Source organism: Narcine bancroftii, chromosome 2, assembly GCF_036971445.1.
Source record: "Narcine bancroftii isolate sNarBan1 chromosome 2, sNarBan1.hap1, whole genome shotgun sequence".
In the NCBI taxonomy this organism is placed as follows: Eukaryota; Metazoa; Chordata; class Chondrichthyes; order Torpediniformes; family Narcinidae; genus Narcine; species Narcine bancroftii.
The window spans coordinates 85,079,129-85,093,518 of NC_091470.1; the positions used below are offsets into that span (position 1 = coordinate 85,079,129).

Below are 14,390 nucleotides of genomic sequence, written 5' to 3' on the forward strand. Positions count from 1 at the left end.
TCAATGCAAGGAGTGTGGTAAACAAGGTTGATGAACCAATGGTGTGGATTGACACGTGGCGTTATGATGTGATAGCAATTAGTGAGACTTGGCTGAAGAAAGGTTGTGACTGGCAGCTAAATATTCAGGGATTTCGCTGCTTTAGACGTTTCAGAATTAGCGGTGTTTAAGGGGGAGGTGTGGCACTGCTTGTCAGGGAAGATATTACAGCGGTGCAAGATAGACTGGAGGACTCATCGCGGGAGGCTCTGTGGGTTGAACTAAAAAATAAGAAAGGTGAGGCTACAAATATAGGGGTATATTATAGGCTGCCAAAAGAGGATAGGGAACTGGAAGAGCAAATGTGCAGGGAAATAGCTGAGATGTGTAGTAGAAATAGAGTTGTGATAGTTGGGGATTTCAATTAGATCAATTGTTAGGGAACGGAATAGGGCAGGTCATGGAAGTGTGCGTTGGTGAGAACTTTGGATCCAGTGATCATGGGTCCATTAAATATGGAAAGGAATAGGTCAGGTCCGAGGTTGAAGGTCTTCAAGTGGGGGTAAGGCCAGATATGAAGAAATGAGAAGGGATTTGCAGAAAATTGTATGGGTTGATCTTTTTTCTGGAAAGGATGTAGAGGAGATTTGAAGGATATTTAAAGAAGAGATATTGAGAGTACAGGATCTTTACATGCCAGTCGGATCGAAAGACAAGACCAAAAGTTCAAGGGAACCGTGGATTTCTGGAAAAATTAGGAAGTTGGTTCAGGATAAAGGGGGGCATATACAAAATTTAAGAAGCAAAAAATGGATAAGATGTATGATTATTACGTAGATTGCAGATAAAAACCTTAAGAAGGAAATTAGAAAGGCAAAAAGAAGGCTTGAAGTGTCAATAGCTGTTAAGGTAAAAGTGAATCCAAAGGGTTTTTACAGATATGTGAATAGTAAAAGGAGGGTTAAGGATAGAATAGAACTGCTGGAAAATGCAAGCGGTGAACTGTGCGAGGAACCATATCAGATGGGAGAGATATTAAACGATTTTTTCTCATCTGTGTTCATGAAGGAAAAGGACATTGGACTATGTGAGATAAGTGAAGCAAATGGCTTAGTTATAAAAAAGATAAGGATTAGTAAAGAGAGGGTTTTGGAGCTTCTAGGATCAGTAAAAGTGGATAAGTCTCCTGGTCCTGATGGGATTTTCCCCAGGACGTTAAGGGAGGTCAGGGAGCAAATAGCGGAGGCACTGTCAGTGAATTTTCAACGATCACTGGAGGAGGATGTGGTGCCGCAGGATTGGAGGGTTGCTAATGTAGTTCCGTTGTTTAAAAAAGGCACGAGGTGTCGGCCACATAATTATAGGTCTGTAAGGTTGACTTCGGTGGTAGGGAAAGTTATGGAGGGCATTCATAGAGATGGTGTGTATAAATATCTGGATAGGCAGGGATTGATTAGGAGCACCCAGCTTGGGTTTGTGAAGGGGAAGTCATGTTTGACGAATCTTGTTGAGTTTTTCGAAGAAGTGACAAGAAAGGTGGATGAAGGTAGGGCAGTTCATGTAGTCTATCTGGATTTTAGCAAAGCTTTTGATAAGGTTCCACATGAAAGGTTAGTAAGGAAGGTTCAGTCACTAGGGATTAATAAAGATGGGTTCAGAGGTGGCTGGAGGAGAGACAGCAGAGGGTCATGGTGGACAACTGTCTGTCAGGATGAAAGCCTGTGATGAGCAGTGTGCCTCAATGATTGGTGCTAGGTCCCCTGATATTCATAATTTATATTAATGATTTGGATGATGGGGTGGTTAACTGGGTAAGTAAATATGCAGACGATATAAAAATTGGGGGAGTGGTGGATAGCGAGGAAGGTTTTCAGGGATTACAGAGGGATTTGGTTTGTCTGGAAAATTGGGGTGAAAGATGGCAGAAGGAACTTAATGTAGAGAAGTGTGAGGTGCTTCATTTTGGAAAAAAATAATCAAAATTGGACATATGTAGTGAAGAGGAGGACATTGGGGAATGTACAAGAACAAAGAGATCTTAACAAAGAGTTATGGTGCAGCGTTCCTTGAAGGTGGATTCCCATGTTGACAGGGTGGTTAAGAAGGCATTTGGTATATTAGCCTTCATAAATCATAGCATAGAGTATAGGAGCTGGGAAGTGATGCTGCAACTGTTTAAGGCATTGGTGAGGCCAGGTTTGGAGTATTGTGTTCAGTTCTGGTCTCCAAATTATAGGAAGGTTATAGATAAGGTGGAGAGGGTGCAGAGAAGATGTTGCCTGGCTTAAAATACCTAGAGTACAGAGAAAGACTAGATAGACTAGATGCAAGTAAACTATTCCCCCGAGAGCAGGGGAGGTGGAAACAAGAGGACACAAGTTGAAGGTAAGGGGGCAAAATTTTAGGAGAAACATTAGAGGATGCTTCTTCATTCAGAGAGTGGTGGCTGAATGGAATAATCTTCCGGAGGAAATAGTTGAGGCAGAGTCAATTCTTTCATTTAAGAGGAGGCTGGATATATACATGGATAGGAAGGGGTTGGAGGGTTATAGGTGGAGAATAGATGGGGGAATCTAGCGGAGATGTTTGAGTGAACCGGTGTGGACTTGAAGGGCCGATATAGCCTGTTTCCATGCCATAAACTATTATATAGTTATATGGTCACTTAATGTTAAAACTGTAGCTGCTAGAAATTATAAAGATATTATAAATATTCATCAAATCAGGTAGTAACCGTGAACAAAGGATCAGTTAACAGATTAGCATCACTGAATTTTTATTGGAGCAGTTCATGTTACTTTTCTCTTTTCACTGTTTCCTACCCCAGTGAAAATTTCTAGAATTTTTGTTTGTCATGTGGCAATTAGCCAACTTGTTGATTGAATTAAAAACATGCAAAATTCAGACTTGCCTATTTAACTGCTCCATCATTTCACTCAATGAATTTTCCATTTTGTCTGTCTGCACAACGTGCAGCCCAGCAAGAATGATTCACTCACAGAATAAGTACAGTTCCAGTGTTATTCAAAAAGCTGCAGGCACTGGGAATCTGAAGAAAAGTAAGATGCTGAAAACTCTCGACAGGTGAAGCGGTGTCAAAAGGAAAAGAAGCAGGTGGTCAGCTTTTTGACAGAACTGGGGGAGAGAAAACAATTTTGTTTCAAGTTGCAGAGAGGGTGGGGAGGAATGGATAGGATAAAGGGAATATGCCTGACAAGGTGAGGCCAAGATTGTGATGATGAGAAACTGTTGATGAGCCACATTAATGAGACCAGAGAGAGAAAGCAAGCAAAGTAACAGAATTAGGTTGTGTGATGCAAGTTTGGGGTGGAGGAAATGCCCAGCAGATTCGACGGTGGTGGTGGAGACAGAAGTGAGTTAATATTACAGACAAGATAACCCATAGCAGAACAAGCTAGTGATAAAACAAGTGGAAAGTGAATTAGCTGAAATTCAACATCATCTCTAGAAGGCTACAGTATGCCCAGATGGAAGACTAGATCCTGTTCCTCAAGGTTACATTTGATGGAATATGATCTCTACTAATGATATATGTTGATTAATCTGAATTATGTTCAGAAACATCACATCTTGTGTTGCAGGTGAGTTACGTAAGCTGTTGGTTTCCTATGTAGTTGGTAATGGGGTAAAAAATGGAGGATACATGAGGAAGATCACACCAACTTCAGCAGAGCCGATCGCACCAGCTTTAGCACAGTCGCAACAGAGACTCCAGGTAATGTCTGGCTCCTCGCAGTCTGATGTCCATAAAGCATATGCTGTTCATGCTTATTAACAAGAAACAGGAACTGGTGTAAACCACGGTTCCTCAAGTTTAGTCTACAATTCAGTATAATCATTGCAGATCTCAAATTCATTCCCCCACCCTTGACTCCCTTGTGGATTAATTTAAATATATGTCATTGTCTTCCTTGGTAATATTCAATGTCTTTGCCTTCATATCTCTCCTGAGTGAAAAATTCCAAAGGGACACAGCCCTCTGAGAGAGAAACAATTCCTCCCAGCTCAACCTTGGGAAACTTTACTGTTGATAATACCACAGTAAAAGGTGTGATGAGTGAGCATACAGGAGGGAGATTACAAACTTAGCTGGATGGTCTACTAACAAGCACTCAATGTCACCAAAACCAAGGAGGTGATTGTGGACTTTAGGAGGGGAAAGCTCGAGCTGTACAATCCAATGACCATTCAGGAGATCAGAGATGGAGAGACTGAGCAAATTTAAGTTCCTGAAAGTCACTATTTCGGAGACTTTTCCTGGATCCAACACACGAATGTCACTGAAGAAAGCACATCATCACCTCTACTTTCTCAGGAGTTTGTGGAGATTTAGTATGACTTCGGAAAACCTTGGCAAACTTCTACAGATGTGTCATGGAAAGCGTGCTGACCAGCTGCATCGCAGCCTAGTATGGGGGTCACCCGTCTGAATGAAAAGCCCTACAAAAGGCAATGGGCTCAGCCCAGTACACCATAGACAAAACTCTTCCCACCATCGATAAAGTCAACATAGAACACTGCCATTGGAGAGCAGCAGCAATCATCAAGGATCTACAACATCCAGGACATGCTGTGTTCTCACTGCTGTCATCAGGAAAGTGGTATAGGTGCCACAACTCTTGTACCACTAGGTATGGAAACAGTAGCTGCCCCTCCACCATTAGACTCCAAAACAACAAACTCAATCAGAATAAAAACACAATGCTGGAAAAACTCAGCAGATCAAACAGTGTACTTAAAGTGAGCTTCTTTATATAGTATTTTTACTTCAACCACAGTATCTGCAGACTTTGGTGTTTTACTACAAACTCAATCAGAGACTCATTTAAGGACTTGTTTTGCACATTATTTTTTATTGAATATTTATTTTCTGTGTTGTACAGTTTGCTTGTACCTCATGTTTACATTTCTCTCTTTTGTATATATCTTCTTGAGTACAGTTTTTTTTGCACTACTGGTAAATGGAAATTCTGCCTGGCCCACAGGAAGTAGTATCTCAGAGTTGTATGTGATGTCATGTATGTTCTCTAATAATAAATCTGAACTTTGAAGATTTGCCCCTATTCCTTGGTCCCTTGCTGGGGAAGACATCTTTTCAGCATTCGTCCTGTCAAACCCTCAGCATTTAGTATCTTTCTATAAGATTACTCCACCTCTTTCTTCTAAACTCCAACGAACAGAAACTCAGTTTCACTTCATACATTAATAGATTCACCTAAACATAACTAATTGATTGTTTTCTGTGTGAAATATTCCATTTATTCATTATAGGCTTTAATTGTTTTTTAATTCTTCTGTTCAACTGTCATTCATTTTGTTTTTAAATTTAGAGTTACCCTTTTGGCCCATGTGCCCATGCGGTTCAATTATATCCAATTGACCTACAACGATAGGAGGAAACCCACTCAGACATAGGGAGAACATACAAGCTCCTTATTAATAGCGTGGGATTCGAATCCTGGTTGCTGGCATGCAACAGCATTGAAATAACTGCTAAGCTAACCTTACACTAACCATTCTTCTTTTCTTTGGCTTGGCTTCGCGGACGAAGATTTATGGAGGGGGTAAAAGTCCACGTCAGCTGCAGGCTTGATTGTGGCTGACAAGTCCAATGCGGGACAGGCAGACACGGTTGCAGCGGTTGCAGGGGAAAATTGGTTGGTTGGGTGTTGGGTTTTTCCTCCTTTGTCTTTTGTCAGTGAGGTGGGCTCTGCGGTCTTCTTCAAAGGAGGTTGCTGCCCGCCGAACTGTGAGGCACCAAGATGCACGGTTTGAGGCGATATCAGCCCACTGGCGGTGGTCAATGTGGCAGGCACCAAGAGATTTCTTTAGGCAGTCCTTGTACCTCTTCTTTGGTGCACCTTTGTCACGGTGGCCAGTGGAGAGCTCGCCATATAACTTGATCTTGGGAAGGCGATGGTCCTCCATTCTGGAGACGTGACCCACCCAGCGCAGCTGGATCTTCAGCAGCGTGGACTCGATGCTGTCGGCCTCTGCCATCTCGGGTACTTCGATGTTAGGGATGAAGTCGCTCCAATGAATTTTGAAGATGGAACGAAGACAACGCTGGTGGAAGCGTTCTAGGAGCCGTAGGTGATGCCGGTAGAGGACCCATGATTCGGAGCCGAACAGGAGTGTGGGTATCACAACAGCTCTGTATACGCTAATCTTTGTGAGGTTTTTCAGTTGGTTGTTTTTCCAGACTCTTTTGTGTAGTCTTCCAAAGGCGCTATTTGCCTTGGAGAGTCTGTTGTCTATCTCGTTGTCGATCCATGCATCTGATGAAATAGTGCAGCCGAGACAGGTAAACTGGTTGACCGTTTTGAGTTTTGTGTGCCCGATGGAGATGTGGGGGGGCTGGTAGTCATAGTGGGGAGCTGGCTGATGGAGGACCTCAGTTTTCTTCAGGCTGACTTCCAGGCCAAACATTTTGGCAGTTTCCGCAAAACAGGACGTCAAGCGCTGAAGAGCTGGCTCTGAGTGGGCAACTAAAGCGGCATCGTCTGCAAAGAGTAGTTCACGGACAAGTTGCTCTTGTGTCTTGGTGTGAGCTTGCAGGCGCCTCAGATTGAAGAGACTGCCATCCGTGCGGTACCGGATATAAACAGCGTCTTCATTGTTGAGGTCTTTCATGGCTTGGTTCAGCATCATGCTGAAGAAGATTGAAAAGAGGGTTGGTGCGAGAACACAGCCTTGCTTCACGCCATTGTTAATGGAGAAGGGTTCAGAGAGCTCATTGCTGTATCTGACCCGACCTTGTTGGTTTTCGTGCAGTTGGATAATCATGTTGAGGAACTTTGGGGGGCATCCGATGCGCTCTAGTATTTGCCAAAGCCCTTTCCTGCTCACGGTGTCGAAGGCTTTGGTGAGGTCAACAAAGGTGATGTAGAGTCCTTTTTTTTGTTCTCTGCACTTTTCTTGGAGCTGTCTGAGGGCAAAGACCATGTCAGTACTTCCTCTCTTTGCGCGAAATCCGCACTGTGATTCTGGGAGAATATATAACCATACTGCCCTGGTAAACTTAGGTTTTGACAAAGAGGAAAATATATCTCCCTTTTCTAGCTCCCTAATCTGCACCTATTGATTTCTCATAATCTTTCATAACATGCACTCTGTGTTATTGGCAGATTGGAGGCTGGTGCTTTCTGTCTCCTTGCTCATGATCGGGCCTGTCATTTTTCTAGAACCTGGATGAATGTGACATCCTCACAATTTGGTACTGATACTTCCAGCATTGTCTCAAATAATAACAAGTCAGTGGCAACCTTCTCCTTAATGTCCTACTGATCAATTTATCAAACCAACAGCAGCAACTGATATTAGCCAAAGCACACAGATGGAGCAACTAATGTGTTCTGTAAGGGCCTCGTATTACATGGAACAGTGAGTGTGTTAAATGTAAACTATCACACCAAGCATACCCCTGTAAGATAACTGTAGAATAATGGACATTGAGTGTGCGGAAAGTTAAAGTGGAAGAAATTTGCATTACACTGTTACATTTTGTTTGTGTTTAGGCAGCGTTAGAGGAGGCCTTTTTTCATAATCAACCCCCATCACTTCGCAAAACAGTTGAGTTCGTGGCTGAAAGAGTTGGATCTAATTGTGTGAAGCATATCAAGTAAGTAAAATCGCTGTCGATGTTCTCGATGGTGGGGACAGTTTTGCCTGTGATACCCTCAGCTGTATCCACTAACTTTCTGGATTCCATGGGTTATGTTAGGAATTAGCAAGAATTATAGTTTGTGATTTGATGAACGTTTTCAAAATATTGTAATATTAAAAAAACTGTACAGTGGAAAAAGAAAGTTCCTGTCCGTTGATCAGGTTAATCTGGAACTAAATAATTTGGGACATGTAACAAATCTCACAAAGGGCAATGAGAAGAGACCAAGAGTTTTTTTTTTCAGTGAAATTGAGGGAAGTCAAGGCACCAGTACCTGTGCCTTTGCTCTTTCAACCACTGATTAGAGCAGACAGTGTCAGGGTTAGCTCTCATCTAAAAGGTGAGATTTTGAATGCATTACAGTGTTAGGTATCTGGAACAAGCAGCCCGAGCAGGTAAAAGGGGCAGAAACATTACCATAATAATAAGGCAGGTTGATAGGAATGATGACGAGAGATATGGGTCTAACCTGGTCAGATGGGATTAGTGTGGATAGGATTCATGATTGGCACATAAGCTAAAAGGGAACCTCTTCTCTGCTGCACAACACTATAATCCTATTTCTGCTCTACAGGATAGGTCTCAACACCTTGAAGGTGACTTCAATCCACAAAATAAGAGGGTTTGGTTTTCGTTTCAGGGATGCATCCTTGTATTTTTAAACAGGCAGCAGTAAAAGTAAAACTAAATGATGACCTGTGGTCCTTTTTCCAGGGCAACACTGGTGTCTGAGCTGGTTAGACGTGGGACAGCAATGTTACAGAATGAAATGAAGGATGAGGAGTCCAACCTGTCCAAACTGCTTGAAGCTGTAACCCATCAGCTGTGTGAAGAAGGCAGGCAGGCAGTGGGCAAAGGCAGAGAGTAAGTGTGTGACGTGCATGTTTTCCGAGCAGTCAATTTGTTTCCTGTTCTGAAAGAGGAATTGTGACCAAGATTCAATCACTCATCGAACATCTCAAATTGGTATTTGAGGCCAGCTCAGTTGCTGTAGGATTTGCATGAATGGAGAGTCCTTCCATCTAATGCTCATTCGTTGTATCATGATCATTGAAGAGATATTGGGACCAGGAGCAACTCCCAAAAAATGATTAGATGTAGACTTATGGAAAATGCGTCCCGAGTTCTGAAAAGACAAGAGAGTTGACTGCCGTTGGTTGGATTTTTACAAAGGGTGGACACAATAGTGTCTTGTGTTGACTGATTTTATAACGTCTCTCCATATGGAGGTCCTCAAATGTCCAGCCTGTCAGATGTGAGTTGAAGCCCGTTTCCTTTTTCTCTGCGATACAAGCTTTAGTGACATGTTTAAACACTCCCAAAAATAAACTGAAGAGGAAGGAAATCTGAAATGAAAACAGACCAGGAAATACTTAGCAGATCAGCCAGCATCTCTGGAGAGAGATAAATAATTAATGCTTGAGATCCAATGAAAAGTCTTTTACCTGAAGCATTAACTCTGTTTCTCTTTTCACAGAGGCTGGCCAACCTGCTGAACGTTTCCAGCATTTTTTGTTTTTCCTCCAATTACTGTGGCATTTTCATCAGTTCAATGCAGAAATTGATGTTTTGTCTTCCAGTAATCCATTATATAATCACTAAATGGGATCATGTCTACCCAAAACATTGGATAGGTATAGCATCTCTCCATCTTGCATTTGGTGACCATAGCAACAGGATTAGACCAAGGGTAACTGGATTGGTATTGGTTGTATTAGCAATGACTTTTCTCAACTTTATCTGTCAAAACTCCCAACAACAGAAAATAGCTCAACAAAATGAGAGATGATTGTTGTGGGCTGCTTTGAATAATAGAAAAATCAACATCAATTTCTGAGGCAAACAGTCTATGAAATTGAAATGTTGTCACATTTATGAAATTACTATTTGTATTTTACAGTCCCTGTTCATTTCTCAGTAAGGCCTATTCTTCCCTTTTGTACCCTTCACCATCTGACCGCCACCCATTCCCATCCTCCTCCCTCTCTGGTTCTATCCTCTTGTACCCACATTTTCTCTCTCCCCTCCGCTCTTCAGATCCATCTGGTCCCATCTTCCCCAACCAACATCACTCATCATCAACAATGTTGTCACCTCTATCAGATTCCAGCATCAATATTCTTTGTTGGTAATATCATTGCTCCATCCTTTTTTCCTTCTGGACTTCCTCTCTGTCTGGTACCTGCCTCTGTCAACCTTCACAATTCCCACTGTCCCCTGTCCATCTCTTTTGCCCTGTTCACATTATAGTGGCTGTCTCCCCCTGCCCTCTATTCTTGATGAAGGGTTCCAGCCCAATGATTTTTCCCCCACTGGTGCTGCTCAGTTGGTTGAGTTACTCCAGCAGATTGTTTGTTGCTCCACAGTGGGTAGTGCAATAATAAAACAAAAGTGCAAGATTTTATGTTGCATTGAGAGGACAATTTAAGGGTGATAATAGCAGGGAAGAAAATGTCTTAGATCTGAAAGTTTGTATTTTCGAGCAAATCCTACTACCAGTCTCTTCAGTGACAGGTTAACCTTTCCTCTGGTGTGGAAGACCTTGCCCTCTGTGTGAGAAAATTTGGTCCTTACTTTGTGTATTGTCCCAGAGTTTTGTCTGCCTGTTCCCTGTCCAGACTCACAGGGCCATCCACTTCTGCCCTGTATCACTGTTTATCCATCACAGAGGGATATCTACACAATTCCATATCTGCAGATGTGATTTATAAGTGACCCTTTGAAAGTGGAGTAACATCCCTTTTCTTTACATTTCAGATTTTGCAGCAGGAAAGGGCCTGAAGCAATTCAAGTCCTGCTTCCAGGAGAGACATCTGCCTCGGTTTGTTTTAGAATAGAGAACACTACAGGCCCTCGATGTTGTACCAACCTATGTATTCCTTAAAAAAAGTGCTAAACCCTCCCTACCCCGTAACCCTCTATTTTTCCATCCATATGCCTGTCTAAGGGTCTCTTAAATGTCCCTAATGTTTTAGCCTCCACCATCCTTGGCAAGGCATTCCAGGCATCCACAACTCTGCATAAAAAAAACTTGTCCCTGATTGTCTCCTCTAAACTTCCCTCCCTTCACTTTGTACACTTCTATGGTGTTTGCTATTCCCCTATTCCTGCCCTGGGAAACGGGTGTTGGCGGTCCACCCTATCTATGCCTCTCATAATCTTGTGGATCTCTATTGTCTTCTATGCTCCAAAGAGAAAAGTCCCAGCTCTGCTAACCTTGTTGCATAAGACTATTTTCCAATCCAAGCAACATCCTGTAAATTGCCTCTGTACCCTCTTCATTGCTTCCACATCCTTCCTATAAATGAGGTGAGCGGAACTGAACACAATACTCTAAATGTTATCTCAGCAGAGATTTGTAGAGTTGTAACATGACCTCTCTACTCTTGAATTCAATCTCCCTATTAATGAAGCCCAGCATCCCATAGTCCTTCCAAAATGCATCACCTCACACTTATCCGGATTGAACTTCATCTGCCACTTCTCCACCCAACTCTGCATACTGTCTATATCCTCTTGAAACTTTTGACAACCTTTAGCTATATCCACAACTCCTCCAACCTTCGTATCATCTGCAAACTTACTGACCCATCCATCCACCACTTCATCCAGGTCCCAGAACTGATCCCTGTGGTACTCCACTAGTCCACTGACCTCTAGGCAGAATACTTTCCTTCCAGGACTACTCTTTGCTTTCAACCTGCAAGACAATTTTTTTTTATCTTCACAGCTAAAGTCCTATGCCTCATTATTTTCTGAATGAGTCTCTCATGAGAGACCTTGTCATATGCCTTGCTAAAATCCATATAGACAACATTTACTGCCTTTCCCTCATCAATTTCTTTTGTTACCTCCTCAAAAAATTCATTTAGGCTCGTGAGGCATGACCTTCCCTTCACAAAGCCATACTGACTACCCTTGAGTAGACTGTACTTCTCCAAATGCTCATAGATCCTATCCTTAAGAATCCTCTCCAATAGTTTGCACACCACTGACTAAGACTCACTGGTTTATAGTTCCCAGGATTCTCTCTATTACCTTTTTTAAAACAAGGGAACTACATTTGCCATTCTCCAATCCTCCGGCACCTCCCCTGTGGCCAAAGAAGGACTCAAAGATCATAGCTACTACTCCAGCTATCTCTTCCCTTACTTCTCACAGCATCCTTGGGTATATTGTGTCTGGCCCTGGGGACTTATCAATCTTGATGTCCTTAAGAAGATCCAACAGTTCCTTAATCTCCTTATTGCCCACCACACGCCTCTTCTGTTCTGACTTCACCCTTGATCAATGTCCTTTTCTCTTGTGAATACTGAAGCAAAAGTATTCACTTAGGAACTCCCCCAACCTCCTCTTCCTCCAGGCACATGTTGCCTCCTTCATCCTTTTGTGGCCCCACCTTCATTCTTGTCATCCTTCTGTTCACATATGTTTAGAACACCTTGGGGTTCTCCTTAATCCTACTTGCCAAGGCCTTCTCATGCCCCCTTTGAGCTCTCCTAAATCCTTTCATAAGCTCCTTCTTGGCTGCAGTATTCTTCTCATGAGCCCTTCCTATATCTAATGTGTGCTCCTTTCTTCCTCTTGACTAGTTGCCTCACCTGCTTTGTCAACAATGGTTTCCTTTTCCTACCATCTTTTTCTTGTCCCAGTGGAACAAGCCTATCCTGAACCCAACACAAGTGGTACCTAAACTTCCTCCATAATAGTTCTGTGCTTTCACTCTAGAACATCTGTTTCCAATTTACTCTCGCTAGTTCCTGCCTCATCCCATCGTAATTAGCCCTTCCCCAATTAAACAATTTTCCATTTTATCTGCTTTTATGGCTACGTTAAAGCTCAGGGAGTTGTGATCACTCTCACCAAAATGCTCCCCCACTGAGAGGTCCACCACCTGACCAGGTTCATTATCCAAAATTAGATCCTCTCTTCTCATCAGCTGACCCACCTACTGTGTCAGGAATCCTTCTTGAACATATCTGACAAATTCAGCCCCATCTATCCCTCTTGCAGTGCCAGTCAGTATTAGGGAAGTTGAAATCGCCCATAACTACAACCTTGTATTTCCTGCAATTCTCCAATTATCTGCTGCTCCGTGTTCCAAGGGTTATTTTATCGGGTGGGGGGATTGGAACACGGGGTATTTTGTGGTGGGAGATGGGTATAGACCACTCATACTACAGTGATTGCTCCCTTCCTATTTCTGACTTCCTCCCTCATTGTCTCGGTAAAGGTTCCATTATTCTCACGTAATACTATATTTAGAATGTATCATACATGAAATTCTTTAACTTTTGTCTACCGTAAGGTAGACTGAGAATTGCCACTTTATCCAGTGGCCCTTACAGAAACCTACAGCACCAGGTATTCCTAGGCGGTCTCCCCTCCAAGTACTAAACAATCCTGAGCCAGCCGAGCTTCCAAGATCAATCTCAGGTGTCCTCAGGCTATTAGGTGCAGTGTCATCCCTTTCTATAGCTGTGATAATATCCCTGACCAGTAATGCTACTCCCCTCCCCTCCCTCTCTTACCCCTCAATCTATTCCTTTTAAAATATTTATTCCTAATTCTAGCATTTAAATAGACACTTTTCAGCCCCTCTAACTGGTGACGTTTATGCCTGTCCTTCCTCACAAACTCAACACTTGCTTTTGACCTTTTGCCCTATTCTCTGCACTCACATTTTGGTTCCCACCCCCCCCCACCTCCCACCAAACTAGTTCAAATGATCCACAAACCTGGACCCCTGCCCCCTGCATCAACTCTTCATCTATGCATTCATCTGCCACAACTTCCTATTCCTGCTCTCTCTGGCACATGGCACAGGCAGCAGTCCTGAGATTACTGTCTTTGAGGTCCCGCTTTTTAATTTATTACCTAACTCCCCATACTCACTCTTCAGGACCTCATCACTACTCCTATCTATGTAATTGGTTCCCAAGTGGATCACGACATCTGACTGCTCACCCTCCCCCTCCAAAATGCTGTGAGCTTGAACAGAGACATCCCTGGCCCTGGAATCTGGAGGCAAAATACCATTCTGGAATGTCGCTCTCGCTCACAATCTCCTCGGAGATGTTGACACCCAGGAATTTGAAGTTCTTGACCCTCTCCACTTCTGATCCCTCGATGAAGACTGGGTTGTGCTGACGTTGAGTGCAAGGTTGTTGTCATTACGCCATTCAATGAGCTGATCTACCTCCCTCCTGGACCCTTCCTCATTGCCATTTGTGATTCTGCAGACAACTGTGGTGTCATCGGCAAACTTGTAGATGATATGGAATTGTGCCTGGCCACACAGTCATGGGTGTATAATGAGTAGAGCAGTGGGCTGAGCACACATCCTTGGGTGCATCTGTGTTGATGATCGGAGGATCCAGTGAGGTCAGAGGTCCAGCTTACTTTGCCATAAATGTAGGAAGCTAAATCCACTCAATGCCTTTGGAAAGGAGAAAATTGGAATAAGCCAGTGATTTGGAAGAAGCTGTAGCTGATTGTTTCTGTCAAGTTATCAGTGGCATGTTTGCAGCTTTTCAAGTGAAGTGCAGTGATTGAAAAACTTGTCTTAGTTGTGTACCACATCCCTTCACAATTTCACTGCCATAGAGAGATACACAATGGAGCAGGCCATTTGGCCTATTTAGCCCTCACCAACCATCAGCCAATTATTTGGATCAAATCCTACATTAACCCAATTTGATTCACCCTTTGTTTCTTTTTCTAC

The 14,390-nt window shown here is 42.9% G+C and overlaps 1 protein-coding gene across 1 annotated transcript in view; it reads left to right on the forward strand.

Annotated features, from left to right (window-relative positions):
* Positions 1 to 14,390, forward strand: part of cdan1 (codanin 1) — a 157,231-nt gene that overhangs the window by 133,890 nt on the left and 8,951 nt on the right. Inside the window, 4 exon segments of the mRNA XM_069915504.1 lie at positions 3,582 to 3,715; positions 7,518 to 7,621; positions 8,381 to 8,530; positions 10,424 to 10,487. Of these exon segments, the coding sequence (XP_069771605.1) occupies positions 3,582 to 3,715; positions 7,518 to 7,621; positions 8,381 to 8,530; positions 10,424 to 10,487 (452 nt within the window).